This window comes from Geotrypetes seraphini, chromosome 1 (assembly GCF_902459505.1).
Source record: "Geotrypetes seraphini chromosome 1, aGeoSer1.1, whole genome shotgun sequence".
Taxonomy (NCBI): Eukaryota; Metazoa; Chordata; class Amphibia; order Gymnophiona; family Dermophiidae; genus Geotrypetes; species Geotrypetes seraphini.
The window spans coordinates 306,849,427-306,868,180 of record NC_047084.1 but is presented as its reverse complement, the minus strand read 5'-3'; the positions used below and the strand labels follow the sequence as shown (position 1 = coordinate 306,868,180).

Below are 18,754 nucleotides of genomic sequence, written 5' to 3'. Positions count from 1 at the left end.
GCTAGCAGCTTGTGGCTAGCTGCCTCTCCCCCATCCCACGATCCCAACACAGCATCTGACTTCATTTGTCTTTCTCGAATTGTTCTCTCTCTTTTTTTTTTTTTAACGATTTGTTTTCTTGGAGCTCGAAGTCACTTGTTCGTCTTTCTTGAAGTTTCTCTCGCTGTCTCTTCCTCGCTCTTTCCAGCGCTCCTCACTCCCCTCCTCGCTTTCCAGCGCTGAATGACTTTGGTGGAATCTCTGCTGACGTCACGCCGCTTCCAGTGTAGAAAGAGGGAGCGAGCCCGAGACGGAGAGAGGAAAGAAAGACAGACAAACGGACAGAGAGAGCGAGAAAGAGCGGAAGGAACGGAGGCAGAAAGCCCCCTTTCGGCCGCCAACGCTCTTAAATGCTGGGATCAGAAGCCGGAAGAGAAACTTTTGGGGCAGCGTCCGCTGTGGATTCTTTTCGGGCTGCTCTGCCTCTGATTTCTGCCGCCACCGCCTTTGGCTGAGCCCAGCGTTGAGGATTGCTAAAGATCCGCGAGATCCAAAGGTGGTTTTTACACGCAGAACGCCTCTAGTAGCTGGTAAGTGCAGGCCGTCCCGCTTAGAGAGAGATTGCACCAGACTGAAAAGTGGTTCCAGTCGGTGATCCCCACTGGAACGTGATTTGTGGCTCGGCTCCTTGGCTAGCTCCCTTTCTCTTGCTGTTATTTGCGGTTTCAAAACCATTCGTCACCCTGCGATCCCCTCGTTTTTATTTTTTTTTTTGTAGTGCAGTGCAGTGCAAAAAAAAAACAAAAAAAAAACCATAACCCTGCGGTATCTAAAAAAGATTAGACTTCCTGAGACCCATTTAAAGTAAGCCAATGAGAATTTTTATTTTGCAGACAAGCCCTTATTTAAGTCGTTAGGACAGAATAAAAGTATAAGAAGTCAACATTTCAAAATGAGTGTGGGGGGGGTGACAGAAAGCAGTACAAGTTATCCGTCTAATTGGGGTGATCAGCACCCACAAGAGGTGGCTCCCATGAATAAACGCAGCTGTTCAATTATTCTGCGGACAGGAAACATAATTTCTGCACAAGTAATTATAATTTGCCACCAGGCCTAACATATTCGAATACTTGTGAAATAGAAGCCCTTCATACTCTGCAATTATTTTGGGATTACAAATTACTTTATGTAAGTGAAAGTTTCAGTGAAAACTTTGCTTTAATAAATAGGCTTCAAATGAGTTAAGGCCATTGTCCTTCTGTCATGTTAACCTGAATTTTTCTTGAAGATAGCCAGACTTTTGACTAAAACCTTCTTCATTTGTTAACTCTCAGAGATGCATTAATTGAGAAAATGTGTTACCATGACTGCCTCTTTGAAGCAAGTAAGGGCGCCCTTAATTAAGCTGCACACTGAATCAAATATTTTTTTAAAAAACCACTTGTCTTAAAAAAAAAAAAAAAATTAGAGCCTAGTTAAAAGTCATTCTAAATTTGTTTCTGTGACTCGTTTCATCAGCAACATACCTATTGTAGACCTTAGTGATTCTGGGCATTAATTCGTTGTTTACAGGAGGAATATTCCTACAATGCAAAAGGCCTTAATTACATTTACAATTCTAGTGTCTGAATTTGAAAGGAAGCTCCTGTTTATATCATCATTATTAATTTTAACAATAACGACATGTAATATATATTAAGCCTTCCCATAATAACTGATTTTTCAACATACCATCCAAACAGTGATAAAAGAAAGAGTATACCGTAATTTTCCACGAAAAGACATAATTTTACTCTCAAAGAGAGTAATTAGACAAATATTGGAATGTTTCAAATAATTCAAGGTAAGCCAAATTCGGTGACTTCTGCTTATTAGTTTCAGAATAGAGATGCATTATTGTTTCCTAAATGCATAAAAGACTTAGATTTATGTTGTCATGCCCCTCATCTAACCTCGGGGGGGGGGAGGGAGAGGAGAAAACCAAATATCCTATTTAGGTTTTTGCTATTTTTCTATAGCTTAAGTTTCCAGAGCCACAAAATGAGACACATTTTGAAAGACAATAACCGTCCTACTCAATGACTAGAGATACTTTGGGCTCCTTTTACTAAGCTGCGTTAGCGGTTTTAGCGTGCACTTAGCGCATGCAGAATTGCATGCTAGATGCTAACGCCAGCATTAAGTTGGCGTTAGTTCTAGCCATGTAGCGTTGGTTCAGCTCACGCTAAAATTCTGCGTGCGCTAAAAACGCTATCACGGCTTAGTAAAAGGAGCCCTTTATTGGAGGAAAAGCAACACATAATGCCCAAAAAAATATTACTTCTCACCTTAGTGCAACACAGTATGTGCTAATGATTGGAAATGTGACTGCAAAGTCTCTATTTGTGTTATTTTTTTAGGACCTGAAATAAAAACGTCTCTTGGATTAGGGAAACTGCATGTGTGCAAATCAAACGAGGGGGTATAGAAAGTTCTCAACTCAACCAAGAAGAGAATGACATGGATATGATTCAATCAATGATCTAAAAAAAAAAAAAAAACAAACCAGAGACTTTCGTTTCTGCAAACTAGCCCTTAACGAAATAAGATAGCACTTTTCAGCTACAGTGGCAAAATAAAGCTCAGAATTTAGGATGTTGGTTGGTTGGGCTGAGAACTTTTCAACACCCCCCCCCCACACACACACACACACACAAACACACCCCCGGTAATGGATATGCAAAGCGAAAACAACAGACAGCAAATGAATCCTGCATTTCTTTAAGGGGCCATTCCGCAGTCTCCTTGCTTATTATGCTATATAATCACATCAGCCATTAAAGGACTAAAACATATCCGTGTGGACTGAAATGTAATTGTGAATTATTGGAAGGCAATTATTCTGTTTATAGAGCACTGGGAAAAGAAAAAAAAAATGCTGTCCAAAAATTTGAACATCTCAGTTTTGTAAATTAGTAATAAATGCAGGCCATAGAGTGAAGCAACTGAATTAATCATGGAAGATTTGACCTATCAAGGAAAATAAAACCTGCTTCTTACATAGGAATAATATATGTGTGTATATACAGGGGCAGATGGCAATATATATGCATTTGTACAGATGGAAGGGATAGATATTGCATACAGACATTGGATGTTTGAAGAACATATTTATAAGATTAACTGTAAATGTATAGATATCTTAAACAAGTAATTTCTTGAACATTTAGTCTATGACCACATGTAACGAATCAATGTAGATGTATAATGACAATATAGGTATGCTTTTATATTAAATAATGAAACTTTAAGATCCAACCGCTCACACTGAGGCCTCCTCACTCTCCTTTTTAAAAGGTAAAATCTAATAAGCCAGGTATATGTATATTCCTCAATTATTTATAGAAGAGAAATGCGTGTTGTTAAAATGGCAACAGAACACGATTAAAATGTGCATTATTTACTACTTGCATTTTTAAATCCGATTAAATTACCTTTTGTGATTTGATCAAAACGTTTTGATCTGCGGCCTGCCGCACCAGCTAATAATGCAGCCAGTTCAGACGATGGTGGGGGGGGGGGGGGGAAACAGGGGGGAGAGAGAGATTACTGAGATGATGACATGCAAATTTCCAGTGAAATTATCATAAGTAAACATTTGAAGCCTGAACTAATAAAATCCCATCTGTGTTACTTCATATCGAGTTAGTAGAGAGCTGTGATAATGAATTTTGTAATATCTCACGAACAGACATCTCAATCAGGCACTAATCCTATGATCTTACTGCAGAATCACTCAGATCGGGGGCAGCCAAACTGCTGCTCCCTGGCACAGGGCTGGGACTCAAGAGCAGCGGCAGAACTGGGAGAAGGAGCAGCGAAAGCAAACATCAGAGAGCAGTAGCCTGCCCTGGGGAAAAGGTGCTCCAAGAGAGGCAAGAAGCAGCAGGCAGCGCAGGGAACCCAGCACCCCCAGCCTTCGGTGACCATCATCTCACTGGGAGTCCCAGAAACTTTCGCCTAGCCTAAGTTGATAAATATGGACCCTAAAGATTATATATTACATTACAATACATTAGTGATTTCTATTCCGCCTGTGCCTTGCGGTTCTAAGCAGATTACAAACCCCTGGGTTAAACAGGCCTTAATGGAAGAGAAACATCTATTCCAACAATATACCTCTTCCAAATCGCATTATTAACTAGATAGTAAAAAAAAAGATCTATTTAATTAAAGACTGCTTGTTTGCACGGGGAAAAGTCTGAGATCCCCGCACGCGCAATGCTAGATAGGGACGTTACTTCATAGGCTCAAAATCCTAACCAGGCCCTTCCCCAGCGATGCAGTTGTATTTGCACTGGTGAGCTTCTAAAGCAGACATCTCTACTTAAAAAAAAAAAACAACAACAACCCAAAGATAACAGATATATGAATGCTTGGAAGAGACTGTATAGCTAGGTGAAGGGAGTATTCTTGTATCATTGGTGCCAACATATTTATAAAATTCCTCGCTCCTAAAAAAAACAACAGGGATATAGGTTCACCTTACAGAATAATGGGTTTAAGGCACATTTATTTGGAAACTTTTTTTTTTTCCAGCTCTGTATTATGCCCGCAAGCCTATAACATTTTCTGTAACTGAAATAAACTTTCCCAAAAGATAACACAATGCAGTGGAGGGAAAATCTATTTTCAAGAGACTGGTAAACTTCTTTAGTTGGTATAATTAAACAAGGAAGAAAAAAAAAGTAATTAATGGAGCTCAGCTAGGGAGTGACTCGTCGCCGCTGGTGATTAGCTGGAGTGGTTTTTTTTTTAAGGTAAGTAGATTAGCAGAAGGTGAGGTATCAATTATGCCAATCTGCAAGTGTTGCAACTGACTAATTACTTGGATAAATTGGTCTACATTAAGCCTTCGCAGAAAAAAAAAAAATCAAAATAAGTGTGCCAAGTGTACTGTTTTAATAGCATAGGTAGTGCAAAGAGGTTTCAAGCCTTTGCTGAAAAAAAAATATATATATACTGCTGACGGTAACTACATTTAAACTGAATTTTAAAAAAAGTTACTCTGCTTAGTGAATAGTGAATGCGGGTAAAAAAAAGTTTTACCAAAACAAAAATGCTCACTCGGACTGCTATACTGTCTTTTATTTTTCCATTGATGTCAAAGTCCTGTTGTTTAAACTGGGGGAAGTGAGGGGGAGGGGGGGGGAATCCCAGCGAATATGCGCTAAAGTGAATCTTGCATCACAGAGATGACCGGTGTTCATTTCATATTCTAGGGATTAAACCACTCTCAATTTTGCTCTGTTGCAGATAAGGGGCAATATCAGACATGGAGCCCAACTGTCGTAAACTGGTATCGGCTTGTGTGCAAATAGGTAAGAAATAATCTTGATGAGAAAATGCGTGCCCGTAAATCACACACGCACCAAATATAATACTACCAATAAGTGCTGATAAGAACAGTGCTATGGATTGCTGCTGGATGAAACCAAACAGACAGAGAGAGCTAGCTGGTTAGCCAGATTTCTGCTTAATTAAGTCCTCAGAAATGTGTTGGGCACTGGTATCCCCTCAATACTGAGCTGAGCGCTGAATAAGATACCAAAGACAGAGCAATTGTAATTAGAATAATATCCACTATGACGATATTAGTATTTGAGCATCAGATGTACCTCCCTTTACCTTTCCTTGTTTGCCAGATGGGTACAACCTCCCCCAGATGAATGCCTTTTATTTTAAGATTCTTAAGATTAAAAACCAAAATTGCCTTCAGCGGGCACAAAACATCTCAAAGTAGAAATGAAGTAGGAAAATGACTGTTTTTTTGAGGAAGTGCCAACGGTAAGAGAGAAACTGCAATGGATAAAGAAACACCTTTTGAGCCCCTACACCCCCAGCTTCTACCTTCCAGTCTCTCTTTCTGATTTTCGGACTGACACTTGAGGTAGAGGATGCTTTCTGGAGAGCATAGGCAGCTGGGGTGTCTGGAGTGTCTGACTGTGCTTGCTCAGCTGCAGTGGGAAGTTCGCTGGCTAGGGGGGGGTTGGATGAGTCCGGTCAGCGGTGGTCTCTCAGCGCCCCCTGCTGCTCAGTTGAATTGAGTGCTCATGTACTCGTAATGTGCTTGCTTTGATGCCCCGGAAATCTCATGTGTGTATGTGCGTAACTGATTTAAAGGCAGAACAGGCAGAAAATATTGAAGAAGGGAAGGCGAGACATTTCAGGAAAAATATATGGTATAGTTAAGAGCTAGTGTGCTGCAAACCAACTCATGTCAATAGCTACTTTAATAGTACATTTGCTATACTACGGGTGCAATATTTTGCAAGGCTTATTTTGAAATTACCAAATAATAAAATGTTAGGAGAAATCGTGTTTTTTGCTAAACGGCCTTATTGAAGATGAAATCTCCGACTCGAGATAAATCTTAAAAACTGTTTTCCTAAACATAGCTATATGAATTTTGTTATCTTTTGGGCCCTTTCAGGCAAAATTGTATTAAAAACACATAAAAGGCAATATGGCGGGGGTGCTGAAAAGTTCTCAGCCCAATCAAGAAGCAAATGAATGGATATTGTTCAATCAGTGATCTGAAACCATGTCATAACACCAAGAATTTCGTTTCTACAAATTGGCAAAATAAGGTTCCGAATTTAGGAAGTTGGTTGGTTGGGCTGAGAACTTTTCAGCACCCCCTTGTGTTTCCACGCTCCGATCAGAACTGAAAAGTAGTCTAGGAAAAGTTTAAAGCAGAACAGGGATGAAGAGAAAATACTTGATGAATCAGACTTCAGTACAGTTTCCCGGGTGCAATGTCGAGGATACTTTTCTATGATCATTTTATTTCTAACAATATAAAAACAAAAGGAGGAAACCTCTGAAAACTGACGCCCCTAGAGGACAGATCTGAAATTACTAGTATGTCCACATTACAGGAAATACTGTACATTGGAGCATTGCTGGCGTCATGATTGTTGCTGCTGTCCGGGTCTAGGGCCTGACAGTCCACTTTTATCATTCCGCTGGAAAAATACAGAAAGAAAAAATAAGAAGAAGGAGTGGAAAATCGCAGGAGATTGCCCCAACTTTGTTGGCTGGGCTGAGAACTTTTCAGCGGCCCCTCCTGTATCGATAGATGTGTCTGCTTTTCATTTAATCTCTTTAGATCATTTTATTATACCCGATTTTCAGGACAGATTTTTCCATGGATGGAAGCAACCAAAAATTCGTAAAACCCCGATTAAGCTGGATGGTTTATATATGGACATGTGTGTGTCAGTCCATTTTTGTAATCACTGTTGCATGTGAGAGCTAAAAAAAAAAAAAAAAAAGAAAAGAAAAATGCAGTTGTGTCTCTGTAGAACGTGGGTCAGTTTTTTAATCTGCAAAATAAAAACTGTTTGAATAATGCAGGGCTAGAGAGAGTAAAGCATTTTCTGCATCGGCTGAGAATGACAAAGGCCCCTTTTGTCTTCAGAGCAGTTTCACCGAACAGGTGGTCTTAATCTTAGGATATTGTACTATATAATGGGAAAGCGGGATCTTTCCGATGCAAATGCTATGATAAATTTATGAGTTCTTTCAGGAAAGTTTTGGTGTACAAAGTATTCATGCAAGTAATAACCACATATGCCTCATGACTGTTGACTATTACTTTCCATATTATGAAACACATGGTCATTTTGCCACCCATTAATTATAAGGTAGGAATATGGTACTCCCTGAAAAGCATCCTCTGGATTATCTGTAAGGAGTTGGCCTTTCTAGGGACGTGATGTAGCTCTACAAAATGTTTGCATAGCTCATAACTGTTTGAATTCTTATTTTATACCATTCAGGTGTACAAAAAGTGAAGGTGGGGTAATACCATAATGCTTGAAATACGGAGCATTTTTTTTTTCTGGTTAAATATTTATTAAAGAAGATTTATGAATTATGAGCGGATTTGGGCGGTGCAACAGTAAATATTTCTGGGGGAGTTCTTTTTGGGTTTAATCTTTTATTTACTTTTTAAATATGTTTTGTGTTGTTGGGTTGTTGCTGTTTTTTTTCATTACATTAAAGGCAGGAGAAAAGGCCAAATTTATCTTACTTCTCTTGTGATTGAACTTTTCTGTGAAAATTTTTGAAAGTCATTTTGCTGATGGTTCCCAAAAGGCACCATGACAGCAGGCGGAATTAGATGCCACCTCTAATATTGCTTATCTTCCTTACAGAGTGGAATTATTACTTATAGATTACACTATAGAGCGATAAAACAGGATTGAAATCACCAAGGGTTTGTCTGTGGACAAACTTGTCAGCATTTACCTATTTTTATTTTTATGTTCAGGAACACAAAATGGTTGACGCTGTTGGCCCCAATGTACACATTGTATTGTACTAAATATGATCGCACTTTCTTTTTTTTTTTTTTTTTTAATTTTTATTAATTTCAAACTTTGGCAGTGCAATACAATTAATTGAACATAAAATACTGCATAAAACGCACTATTAACTACACAAGTAATACATAAAACAATCATTTTCTCCCACCCTCCTCCCAATTATTAATACAATAAGACATATGATGTGATTACAATATTATAATTAATTAATTTAAATCCTCAAAATACATTTCCCTCCCTCCACTCACCCACCCTGGATGTGTATGGAAATCTAAGAAAAGGAGAGATATATGACCCTTATTGCGAGGTAACAAATGTAGTCAATGGGCTTCACACTTTATTAAATGAACTACTAAACCCCATACATTCCGCATTCATTCTCTCATATTTATATATGGTACACACATTTGCCCACCAAAATGTGTAATTTATTTTGTCGTGGCTCTTCCAGTTATGTGTGACCATTTGGATAGCTATTCCCGTCATGATCAAGAAAAGACGGCTTTTATATTTATCCAAAGTAGGCTTAACGCACTTTCATTGTCTTTCGGTTGACTGCTGGAATCTTTTCTTTTTTTTTTTTTATAAGCACTAAAATTGTAATTCGCCCACATTGTCTCACACTTAAAGTGTTTAAAGAGAAACAGTTTGCTAACCATATAAGATCATCCTAAAAGAAAAAGTAGTCTGTACAAAGAATCAAATGTTCTCATTTCGCTTTACACGTCTATAATTTCTATTTGGACGTTGAAATGGGAAAAAGCCTGCTGAGTTGCAGATTTTTCTTAGAAAAATACATTTAAAGTTTCCAGTTTTTCCCTGACTCCTTTTTTGCTCGCCTGCATGGGGATAAGATATGCAGCAGTTGTTGTGCCGACTCGAGGGAAAACTAATGTATAAAGAAAGCTTATTCGTGAGGAGGAATATCCTAATGGAACAATCTGATGTCTCCTTAATCCTATGTAGAAAGCTTTGTCGTCTTCCTAATATTGACTGAATGGGTAATTAATGACTCTTCATTTAGGAGAATAGTCGGTAATCCAAGATAGGCAAAACACAATGAGCCAGAGGTGAACGAATGGGGAAAAAAAAAGAGGCTAGGTGGAGGCTGCATAAGCACCAATTTATCCATTTTGGAGAACATTACCTCTAAACACGGTGATCTCGTGGAATAGGTGGGAAGCTAAAACGCCCGCAGTGGCTTTTTGTATGCAACTTCTCTCCTGATCACTTAACCGGCTGCCTTAGTAGCGGCCTCAGGTCGGAGCACATTTGATTTGCCCGTGGATTTATTTTCATTTCAGGATCCGAAAAAAAGATGAAAGCAGCAGAGTAAGTCAGTAGGAAAGATTGCAACAGGTAGCAACACCGCGAGGCCGAGGCAGGGAAAGGCCAAAAGAAGTGTGGGAGAGGGCGGAAGTTGGTTCTTTATCTCATCTCCCCAACACACACAAAGGGTTATCTTGGTGGGGTTTTTTTTTTTTTTTTTAAGTGCCACTTATGCAATATGGATCAGGGTGACATTCCTATTCGGTCAGCTCTCCGTAGAACTAATGTATAGCTTTATTTACTATAATGAGGTGGTTGGAGGTAGGTCTTCAGCTGACAGCTTTTTAAAAATATTATTTTATTTCGCTAGGGAAATAAAAGCTTCATCTTAGATTATAGGTGGGTATTTGGGGGATTTATGCGATTTACAGTCACCATGACAACTAATGCGAAATGTTCACTATCCTTACAACTGGGGAAAGTGTGTGGGGGGCAATGGTGGCGTTTTAATCAAAGAACTAGAAGCAATTGATGCAGCTTTTCTCATCTTGCTCGTACCTGTCCTGCACTTAGCCACCTTTGGTTTTCGCGTTATTCTCAGTCAGCGCGCAATCCGCGCATGCTTTCCTTTCCTTAAGATATTCGGAGGTGCCCATTATGTTCTGAAACTAACACAATTCCACCTTTAGAATTTTGAAGTGAATTTTTTCTATTCTTTTTTTAGGAGTAAGGTTTGCAGCCATTATTTCCCCAGTAGGGCTCCCATCTGTTAGAACCAGACTGCGTTTTAAGGCTCTGTAATATTTCGTATACTGCAGGGTTCAAGGAGCAATGAGAACCTTTCAGAATCAAAACCCCAAACTGCACATATCTGCTGCACTTTCTTCTTACTCAGTTTTCCACATAATTCCCTGGCTGTTCATATAGGCCGCAAATCCCAACCTGTCTACCTATTTTATGCACAAAACGGCCTGTGGCCTCTAAAGGGAAGTTTTAAGATAATGTTATTCTTTAATAGGATGAAACCAGGAAATTGCCGATGCTGGAGAACCTGAAATGTATGGGGGGGGGGGCTCATGTGTCAGCATTTTTATATTGATTTTAAAACAATAATTCAAGTAGAACAATTGTGTAATCGGGTTTAAGAAAATCGAAATGAAAGTTGGTCCAACCAGTGACTAAATAAGACAACACAACGACCCTGAAATCAGTTTGTAAAGCTGTTAACCCTGAAATGAGGTCATATCACCAGAGGCGACTGCTGTCGACCTACTGATTTCTTTTCCTCTCCCTTCCCCCAACACAGAATGGGAGGAAAATCTTCCCGAATCAGACACCCTAATTTGAGCATTCAAAGGAGGTGATGCAAGGCGGCTAAATAAATGAATTGTAATGTAGCACGGGCTTGGGCGGGCCTGCATAAGGAAAGTCAAAGGCTAGAGGTGACAACCATGGCTGCAAAGGGCGGTAGCGTCACATAGAAAGGTTAGTGGCCTATTAGCACAGTGTTCATATTTACAAAGCATTACCTTGCTTTAGGGCCGAAAGGAGTTGGATATGAAGGATTGCGCTTGGGGAGAGCTTCCTTCTTTTCTTCCGCCTGCCCTGCTAGTCCACCATGAAGATAAAGGTTAACAGATCGACTATCACATCCCCACCATCACCCTTTTCCTGTGCTGTCATTGAGATGCTTTTCATGATGTGCTTGTATTTGTCAGTCTTGCTGCCTTTTGCCCTTTCCATTCTGACTTGAGGGAGAGAGTGTTAGCTCCACTAAGCTAATCACCAAATGCATGAAAGCAGAATTTCGGGAAGGGGTAAAATACGGACCTCGCGGCTCTGAACCCGCACATCCTTAAAAACCTGAGGTCCTTGCCACTTTTAGGGCTCCTTTTACGGTTTTAGCGCACACACCTGATTAGTGTGTGTGCGCGCTAGCCGACAAACTACCACCTGCTCAAGAGGAGACGGTAGCGCACATGGCATTTTAGCGTGCGCTATTCCACACGTTAAGGCCCTAAAGCGCCTTCGTAAAAGGAGCCCTTAGTCTCAGCATAGGTTATGGCTCTGACAGACCTCTATGACAATTTAGCTCTGACGGATCCTAATGCTTCTCCCTCCCTATGCTGAGACGAAAAGTGGCATGGACCTCAGGGCAAATGTTTTGCTACTTTTAGTCTTAGCATAGGGAGGGAGAAGCATTAGGGTCCGTCAGAGCTAAAGTGTCATGGAGGTCTATCAGAGCCATAACCTATGCTGAGACTAAAAGTGGCGGGGTGCTGGGTTAGTCTATTTTGTATTCTGGTTCTACTTTGTTGTTATTCCACGCTTGCCTGTAATTTGTAGGTTGCTTTTCTGTTTGAAAATAAAAATTGATTACACATAAAAAGTGGCAAGGACCTCAGATTTTTAAGGACGTGCGGGTATAGATCCACGAGGTCCATGAGGTCCGTGTTTTACCCCTTTCCTAGAATTACCTTTGATAAAGTGAAGTACATGTGTGTACATCGGGAGGGGGGAGGGGATCGTCGGACTTCAAAGAAAGTGGGGTTCTCATCCCCTCCCCCTCTCCTAGCCTGTAGGTTGTTATGCAAAACTATCCACACTGGATCATTTTGTAGGCTTTTTATGGGTAAATTGAAGACAGGTTGGCTAAAGTTAGGTGCCAAACACGGAGAGGAGGGTGGCACCAAGTAGATATTCTATAACTGGAGGTTCGCCGGGACCTCTTTTATAGAATACTAGTATAAGTCCATATGCTCATGCCTAACTTTGGGTTCAAAGACTGGTGTAAATGCTTCAGCGGCAACACAAAACTGTTCACTTCATCTCATAGCGCGTTCAAGCTTCCATGGGTGATTAATGAGCCATCCAATGTTTACTTTGACTCGAACAATTTCATTATAGGACCCCCGAGGCAGGCCTCATGGCCGAAACACGTGTCGGGTCTTGATTGTGACTAAAGATATTGAGCACCATAGGTCGCCTCTTTTGTTTTTCTTTTAGCACTTAAGTATGGCCGTATATAACAATATCCTATGACATCATAATAATAATAATAATAATTTATTGTTTATATACCGCTAAAGCCAAGGTAGTTCGAGGCGGTTTATAATAAAGAAGAGCTAGACATACAGCGAAAAAAACAATGAAGTCTTTGAGTGAAATACAATACAATGTAATATAGAAGAGCTGGACATGCCCCTGACCCGCCTAAGATCCTCCCAGGTCCACGCCCACCCTTGGAGTTGTCTACCATCAGAATTAGATGCTTAATTTATAGAAAAGGGGTGTAAGTCACATGCGTCAACGACAAATTATTGCCAGTTATTAGTACATTGTCGATTTAGAGCTAATAACTAAATTAAGTTACACTTGTAATTGACAATAAATGATTTAACCAACAGTAACTAACTATTCTAAAGCTGTAAGCTCAATGACACACCTAACTTTATGTCATTAATAGAATTGGGAGATAGGTATCTACTACTAATAATAATAATCATTTCTATAGTGCTATTGTATATATGCAACACTGTACACATTAAATGCAGGTACTTTCTTTGTCCCTAGTGGACTTACAATCTGAGTATTTGTACCTGGGGCAACGGAGGGTTAAGTGACTGGCCTAGGGAGATGGCGGTTTCCCCCAACATACGCCTCAAAACATGCTGTTTAGGATACAAAGCTCCCATCCCCCATTTCCTAATTAGCGTCTACTACTATGTAAGTGCTACCCAATGCAGCCCATTTGGAGGCTGGAGTTCATTTACAAACTGCACAGAATAAGAACAGCACTAGACCAAGGCTTAAGCCTTAACACAGGATCTATCTATAGGTTCAGTTCCATATGAGCAGTGCTATAAGAACCTGCAGGTTGAGATTGGTCCTGGGGAAACGTGGTAGGTAGGGAGAGGTAAACATTGGTCTCTAAGGGGACAGGGAAGAAAGTATCCGAAAAAGGCTTACTAACATAGTAGCATAGTAAATGATCCATCCAGTCTGCCCATTAGTTATATCCATTAAAATCCATTAAAAATACATGATTAAAGTAAGTTGTCTCTTCTTTGATATTTCTGGGTCATAGACTGTAAAGTCCACCTGGTATTGTCCTAGGTTCCAAATTCTAAAGTTGCCATCCAAGCTCACTCCGGCCTATCCAACCATCCTGTTTGCAGGATTTTCTACCATAAAGTCTGGCCAGTAACATCCTCATGTTCCAAGTTAGTGGAGTTCCCATTGATGCCCTCCCCGGCCCATCCTACACCAAATCATCACATATGGGACACAGACCGTGCAAGTCTGTCCAGTACCAGCCTGGTCTGTGTCCCATATGTACCCCCTCAAAAAAAAAAAAAATAATAATTACTTTTTCCCAAAATTGCAGAAATATTTTAAGACATGGAGAAGCCAATGCTATGCACTTCCAGCTTACCGCACAGCTCCCTAAGCAAGCATAATATAATTTTTTTTTCCTCCCATAGGCTAACCAAACAGGCCTTGCACAAAACTTCTACATTAACCTCGCAGCAGAGTCATAGAAGCAAACGTTTCAAAATGATTGGGGGTGCTAAACCCAAAGAAAATTGCCCTTCCTTGGACACAATCAAGAAATTTGCTCAATATTGGGGGTGCTCAAGCACCCATATCACTCACAGAGTTGCTCCTATGACTAGAGCTGTGAATCAGCCTGAGAAAAAAAAAAATCATATTGGTGCACATCTGTCCATGTGCTGGAATGATATTTTGTTCACAAAAGTTTTGCAGTGCCAATGTTTATGCACAGAATAGCATTCCGGCACATGTGCAGATGTGTGTGGATACAACTGTCTTTTTTTCTCAGATCCATTAGTGCAGAATACTGTGCCCTGAACAGCACGATTCCCCTTCAGTTCTGCCTCTTTTTTTTTTTTTAACCCATGCTCCTCACTGAGGCCTGAAAAAAAAGTGGTCCCTCCTGTATATTGATAGCAAAAAGACGAAAGAGCCCTTAAATCCTCACAAACACTACTGCAGAAGAAGGAGCTAGCCCTTTGAGGCCTCCTCAGATATGGAATCAAAGCCCAGAGCTCTGTGCTCTACCTTCCAGTCTTCTCTGTGTTACTGTAAAAGAGCCAATAGCGTCATTATCATGATGTTAAATATACTGTGCATTGATATCTAACACAAGGCTTTGCATATGATTAGTCCCTGTGCAAAACACTTCTTTTTTTTTTTTTTTTTTTGCATCTGTGTAGCCACAAGCTTGTTCACTAAAGTCACACTTTTCTTCTGCAAAGCCACTTGTGAATTATTGCAGTGCTTCTCCCTTATAAGGTAGACAGACCTTGCTCAGTGCCCCCCAGGATACACCAAGCAGTGTGTGACACTGCCATTTTGGTCATGGAGGTGCCCAGAAGCAAGAATGAGTGCACATTGCACATTGCTCCTGCTTTCTTCCAGGGTATTTTTTAGGCCTTAGGAGGGCTCAAAGTCAATCATACCACTAGGCTCTTTTTTCACAGTGGTGGTGGGGGGGGGAGGTGTAGGAAGGGAGCCACAGCATATTTTTTTAATGTCAACATTCCTGTCAGTGCCTGACAGGAAAATTGACATTTTTGCTCTAAGCTACAGATTACTGCCATGATTTTACCATTTCTGTAATTTCCATGCCCCAGGTACATTAGATAGATTGTGAGCCCACCGGGACAGACAGGGAAAAAATGCTTGAGTACCTGAATAAATTTGTGTAATCCGTTCTGAGCTCCCCTAGGAGAATAGTATAGAAAATTGAATAAATAAATAAATAAAATTAGTCTGAGCACACCACAGCTATTTCATGCTAAGCTCATGGTAGAGTGAGGACTCTGCCGTGAACTGAGTATCGACCCTCCCAACCATACCCGACCAGTCGAGTTTTCAGGAATACTATAGTAACTATGCTTGAAACAAATTTGCATATTATAGAGATCCAGCATATACAAATCTATCTCCTGCATATTCATTGAGGTGATCCTAAAAGCCTAACTGACAAGGTGTGTCTCCGGGAGAGGGGGTTGAGAAGCACTGCATTATTGCATCAGCTCCTGAGGCTCAAATACTACAAGACTACATTGGTTCTAATTTGCCTGCCCTCCCCCTGCTGGATGAAAATGATCAAGCGGAAGTGGGTTCCGGACACAGATTTTGCACGCAATAGACTGAGCTGTGAACAAGGACAAATGCATTCCTTCAGGGGCTTCTAGTTTTCTTTTGTCCTTTCTGTGTGCCCTTTAGAACAGGTCAGTGCTTTAATATAGGAATCTGTAAGTCTCACACCCTTTCCTTCCCTAAGCACAATTGTCTATAGAAGGTTGTTAAAGGTATCGATTTGCTCCTCCTTGCGCTGTTAAACATTTTAAAATAAAAGAAATCTTGTGTGCTGGGAAGAAAAAAAAAATCATCTTCATTTATCCTAAACGTAAACGTCCAGATGTGTATCCCTGCCTCATCTTGGAGGAAATATGAGCACTACAATCACTTATTGCCAAGCCAGTAGTTAGGTGTGTGATGTACAGATACATAAGAGCAAAGACAGACATCGATACAGCCTCTACAGAGGCTCTGAATTATGAATCCAGTGCAGTAAAGAACTGGATGGAAGGGAAGAAGGCCTATGCACCTGAGCCGACTCACGCTGTACTTATGCTTTAGGTTGTAACAAGAGATCAAACAAATACTTATTTACGCAGTCAAACACAAAGCGATGCCTTGAGTTGTAACATGCATTGTCATTAGTACAAACCTGTGCTGCCATATTAGTGGAGATTAGCAACTCTAGTAATGGGTGTTGCGTTAGTGCATGAAGTAGCATGCGGCACCTGATTGCGCATGGTCATGGTAATAATAGCATGCACCAACACATGTGCTAGCTCTGACCCGGATGCACAAAAATCATCGTTAAAATCTTGTAGGTTGCTGCGGGGCCAACAAATTGTCCGATTTTGAAAATGGTGGTCGATGTTCAAATGACTTCACACGCAAATGAGCTTCGCGGAGGTCTGCCGTAATCCCATCTGATCAGTCATTGGAGAAGCGACTTTGATGCATGCATAGAGCCAGCAGGAGATGCCCGAACAGCTGAGCAGCAGGGAAAGCCCCAAAGCAGTCTCCTGCCACTCAGTTGTTTGGGGCAGGAAGACTTTTTTTTTTTTTTTTTTTAAATGGGCACATAAGAACATAAGAATAGCTTTACTGGGTCAGACCAATAGTCCATCAAGCCCAGTAGCCCATTCTCATGGTGGCCAATCCAAGTCAGCAGTACCTGGCCAAAACCCAAGAAGTAGCAACATTCCATGCTACTGATCCAGGGCAAGCAGTGGATTCCCCCATGTCTTAATAACAGACTATGTTTTCCTCCAGGAATTTTTCCAAACCTTTCTTAAAACCAGCTACGCTATCTGCTTTTACCACAACCTCTGGCAACGCGTTCCAGAGCTTAACTATTAAAAAAATTTCCTCCTATTGGTTTTTAAAAGTATTTCCCTGTAACTTCATCGAGTGTCCTCTAGTCTTTGTAATTTTTGACAGAGTGAAAAATCGATCCACTTGTACCCATTCTACTCCACTCAGGTTTTTGTAGACTTCAATCCCAGTTATTATGTGTGTGTTGCATATGCTCAACATCTGTCCCCATAAAAAAAAAAAGCCTCAATGATTGCAGGTCCTGACAATGGCTCCCAAACAAAAAAAAAGAGAGAGAGGGAGGAAGGATGCCCATTCCTCCTGCCTAGGAAACTCGGTTCTAAGTCTTAAGCGCGCGAGCCAAACGCGCGCTGACAAACAAGCGCCGAAAATTCAGCGCAAAACTTCAGCACGCCGCAGGAAAACCTTCTTATAAAGGGCTCCAAAGTGGAGTGTTGATGGGGAACCCCCCCACACTTAACTTAATAGGGATCGCACTGGCGTTGGGGGGGTTTTGGGGGGTTGTAACCCCAATTATACTGGAAACTTAACTTTTTCTCTATTTTTTAGGGAAAAAGTTAAGTTTTCAGTATAATGTGGGGGGTTACACCCCTCCCCACCCCAACATGGCAGCGCAAGGCAGCGCGATCCCTATTAAGTAGAGTGGGGGGTTCCCCCACACACACCCCGTCGGAGCCCTTTAAAAGAAGGTTTTCCTGTGGCACGCTGAATTGTCGACCCTCATTTGTTGGCGCGCATGTGTCTTGCGCGCTTTTGTCCCATCACTGGAAACTCAGACTCCCCCAGTACCTCCCTCCTCCCCTCCTCCCTCCCATGAAGATCATCGACAAGAGGGATGCCCATTCCTTCTTGCCTCAGCCACTTAGACCCCCCTTGCCCCCCAACCTCCCCCCACCCTGCACCAGAAGGGGCCCATTAACAAAAGAAAAATAATTCTATGAGCATTTAGAGCTCCGGGTCACAGTAGAAACTTCTACAGTGGTTTAGTTAGGCACCTAGATTGGCTAAGTTTGCCAATCTAGGTACCCATCTTTAGGCATCTTTTATAGAATTAGGGACTATGTGCGCACACACACACACACACACACACAGAGCCAAAGTCAGCAACAGAAAATGAAATATCTGTTGCAAAAGAGTGTCATCATTTAAAAATAAAACCCTGACCTTTAAATTCTCTTATTTGGAGAAGGAACATGTTTGCAATAGTTTGACTGTCCTGATCCTTAAATACTCTGTATATGCAATGCTACTTCTACCAAATAATGATGGCAAACTTATGATGCTTTAACTTCTGTTTCAGAACAGGCTATTATATACTGACTTTTCATATATCTTTATTTGCAGAAAAAAATATTTCAATTCTAAAATTGTTTTATCAACTTTGATCATTTTTTGAAAAAAAAAATCATTTGATTATTCCAATTTGTAGCAAATAATTCTGTAATTTTCTTAATCAGATGTTTTCTGCTGAATGAGTTGTAGACTTTCACGGACTGGCCTGGGGGGTCCCTCACAGGAGATACGAGGGGCTGCTGAAAAGGTCTCAGCTCAGTCAACCAACGAAGTTGGGGGTAGTCTCCATCGAGGGCTATACACTGAGTCCAGTTTCACTTTTTTTCATTCTGTCGGAAAAGTATGAAACCAAAAAAGGACTAAGGCCCAGATTCTCAAAACTTTAACGCGGTTGCTAA

General features: G+C 40.8%; 1 protein-coding gene across 1 annotated transcript in view; it reads left to right on the top strand.

Moving 5' to 3' along the window:
* Window positions 1–291: 291 nt before the first annotated feature.
* The window catches only part of PITX2 (paired like homeodomain 2), a 63,026-nt gene continuing 44,563 nt past the window's right edge, over window positions 292–18,754 (top strand). Inside the window, exons 1-2 of the mRNA XM_033955544.1 lie at window positions 292–569; window positions 5,275–5,339. Coding sequence (XP_033811435.1) covers window positions 5,294–5,339 — 46 coding nt within the window. The 5' untranslated portion in view covers window positions 292–569; window positions 5,275–5,293. The remainder of the gene's footprint in view (window positions 570–5,274; window positions 5,340–18,754) is intronic.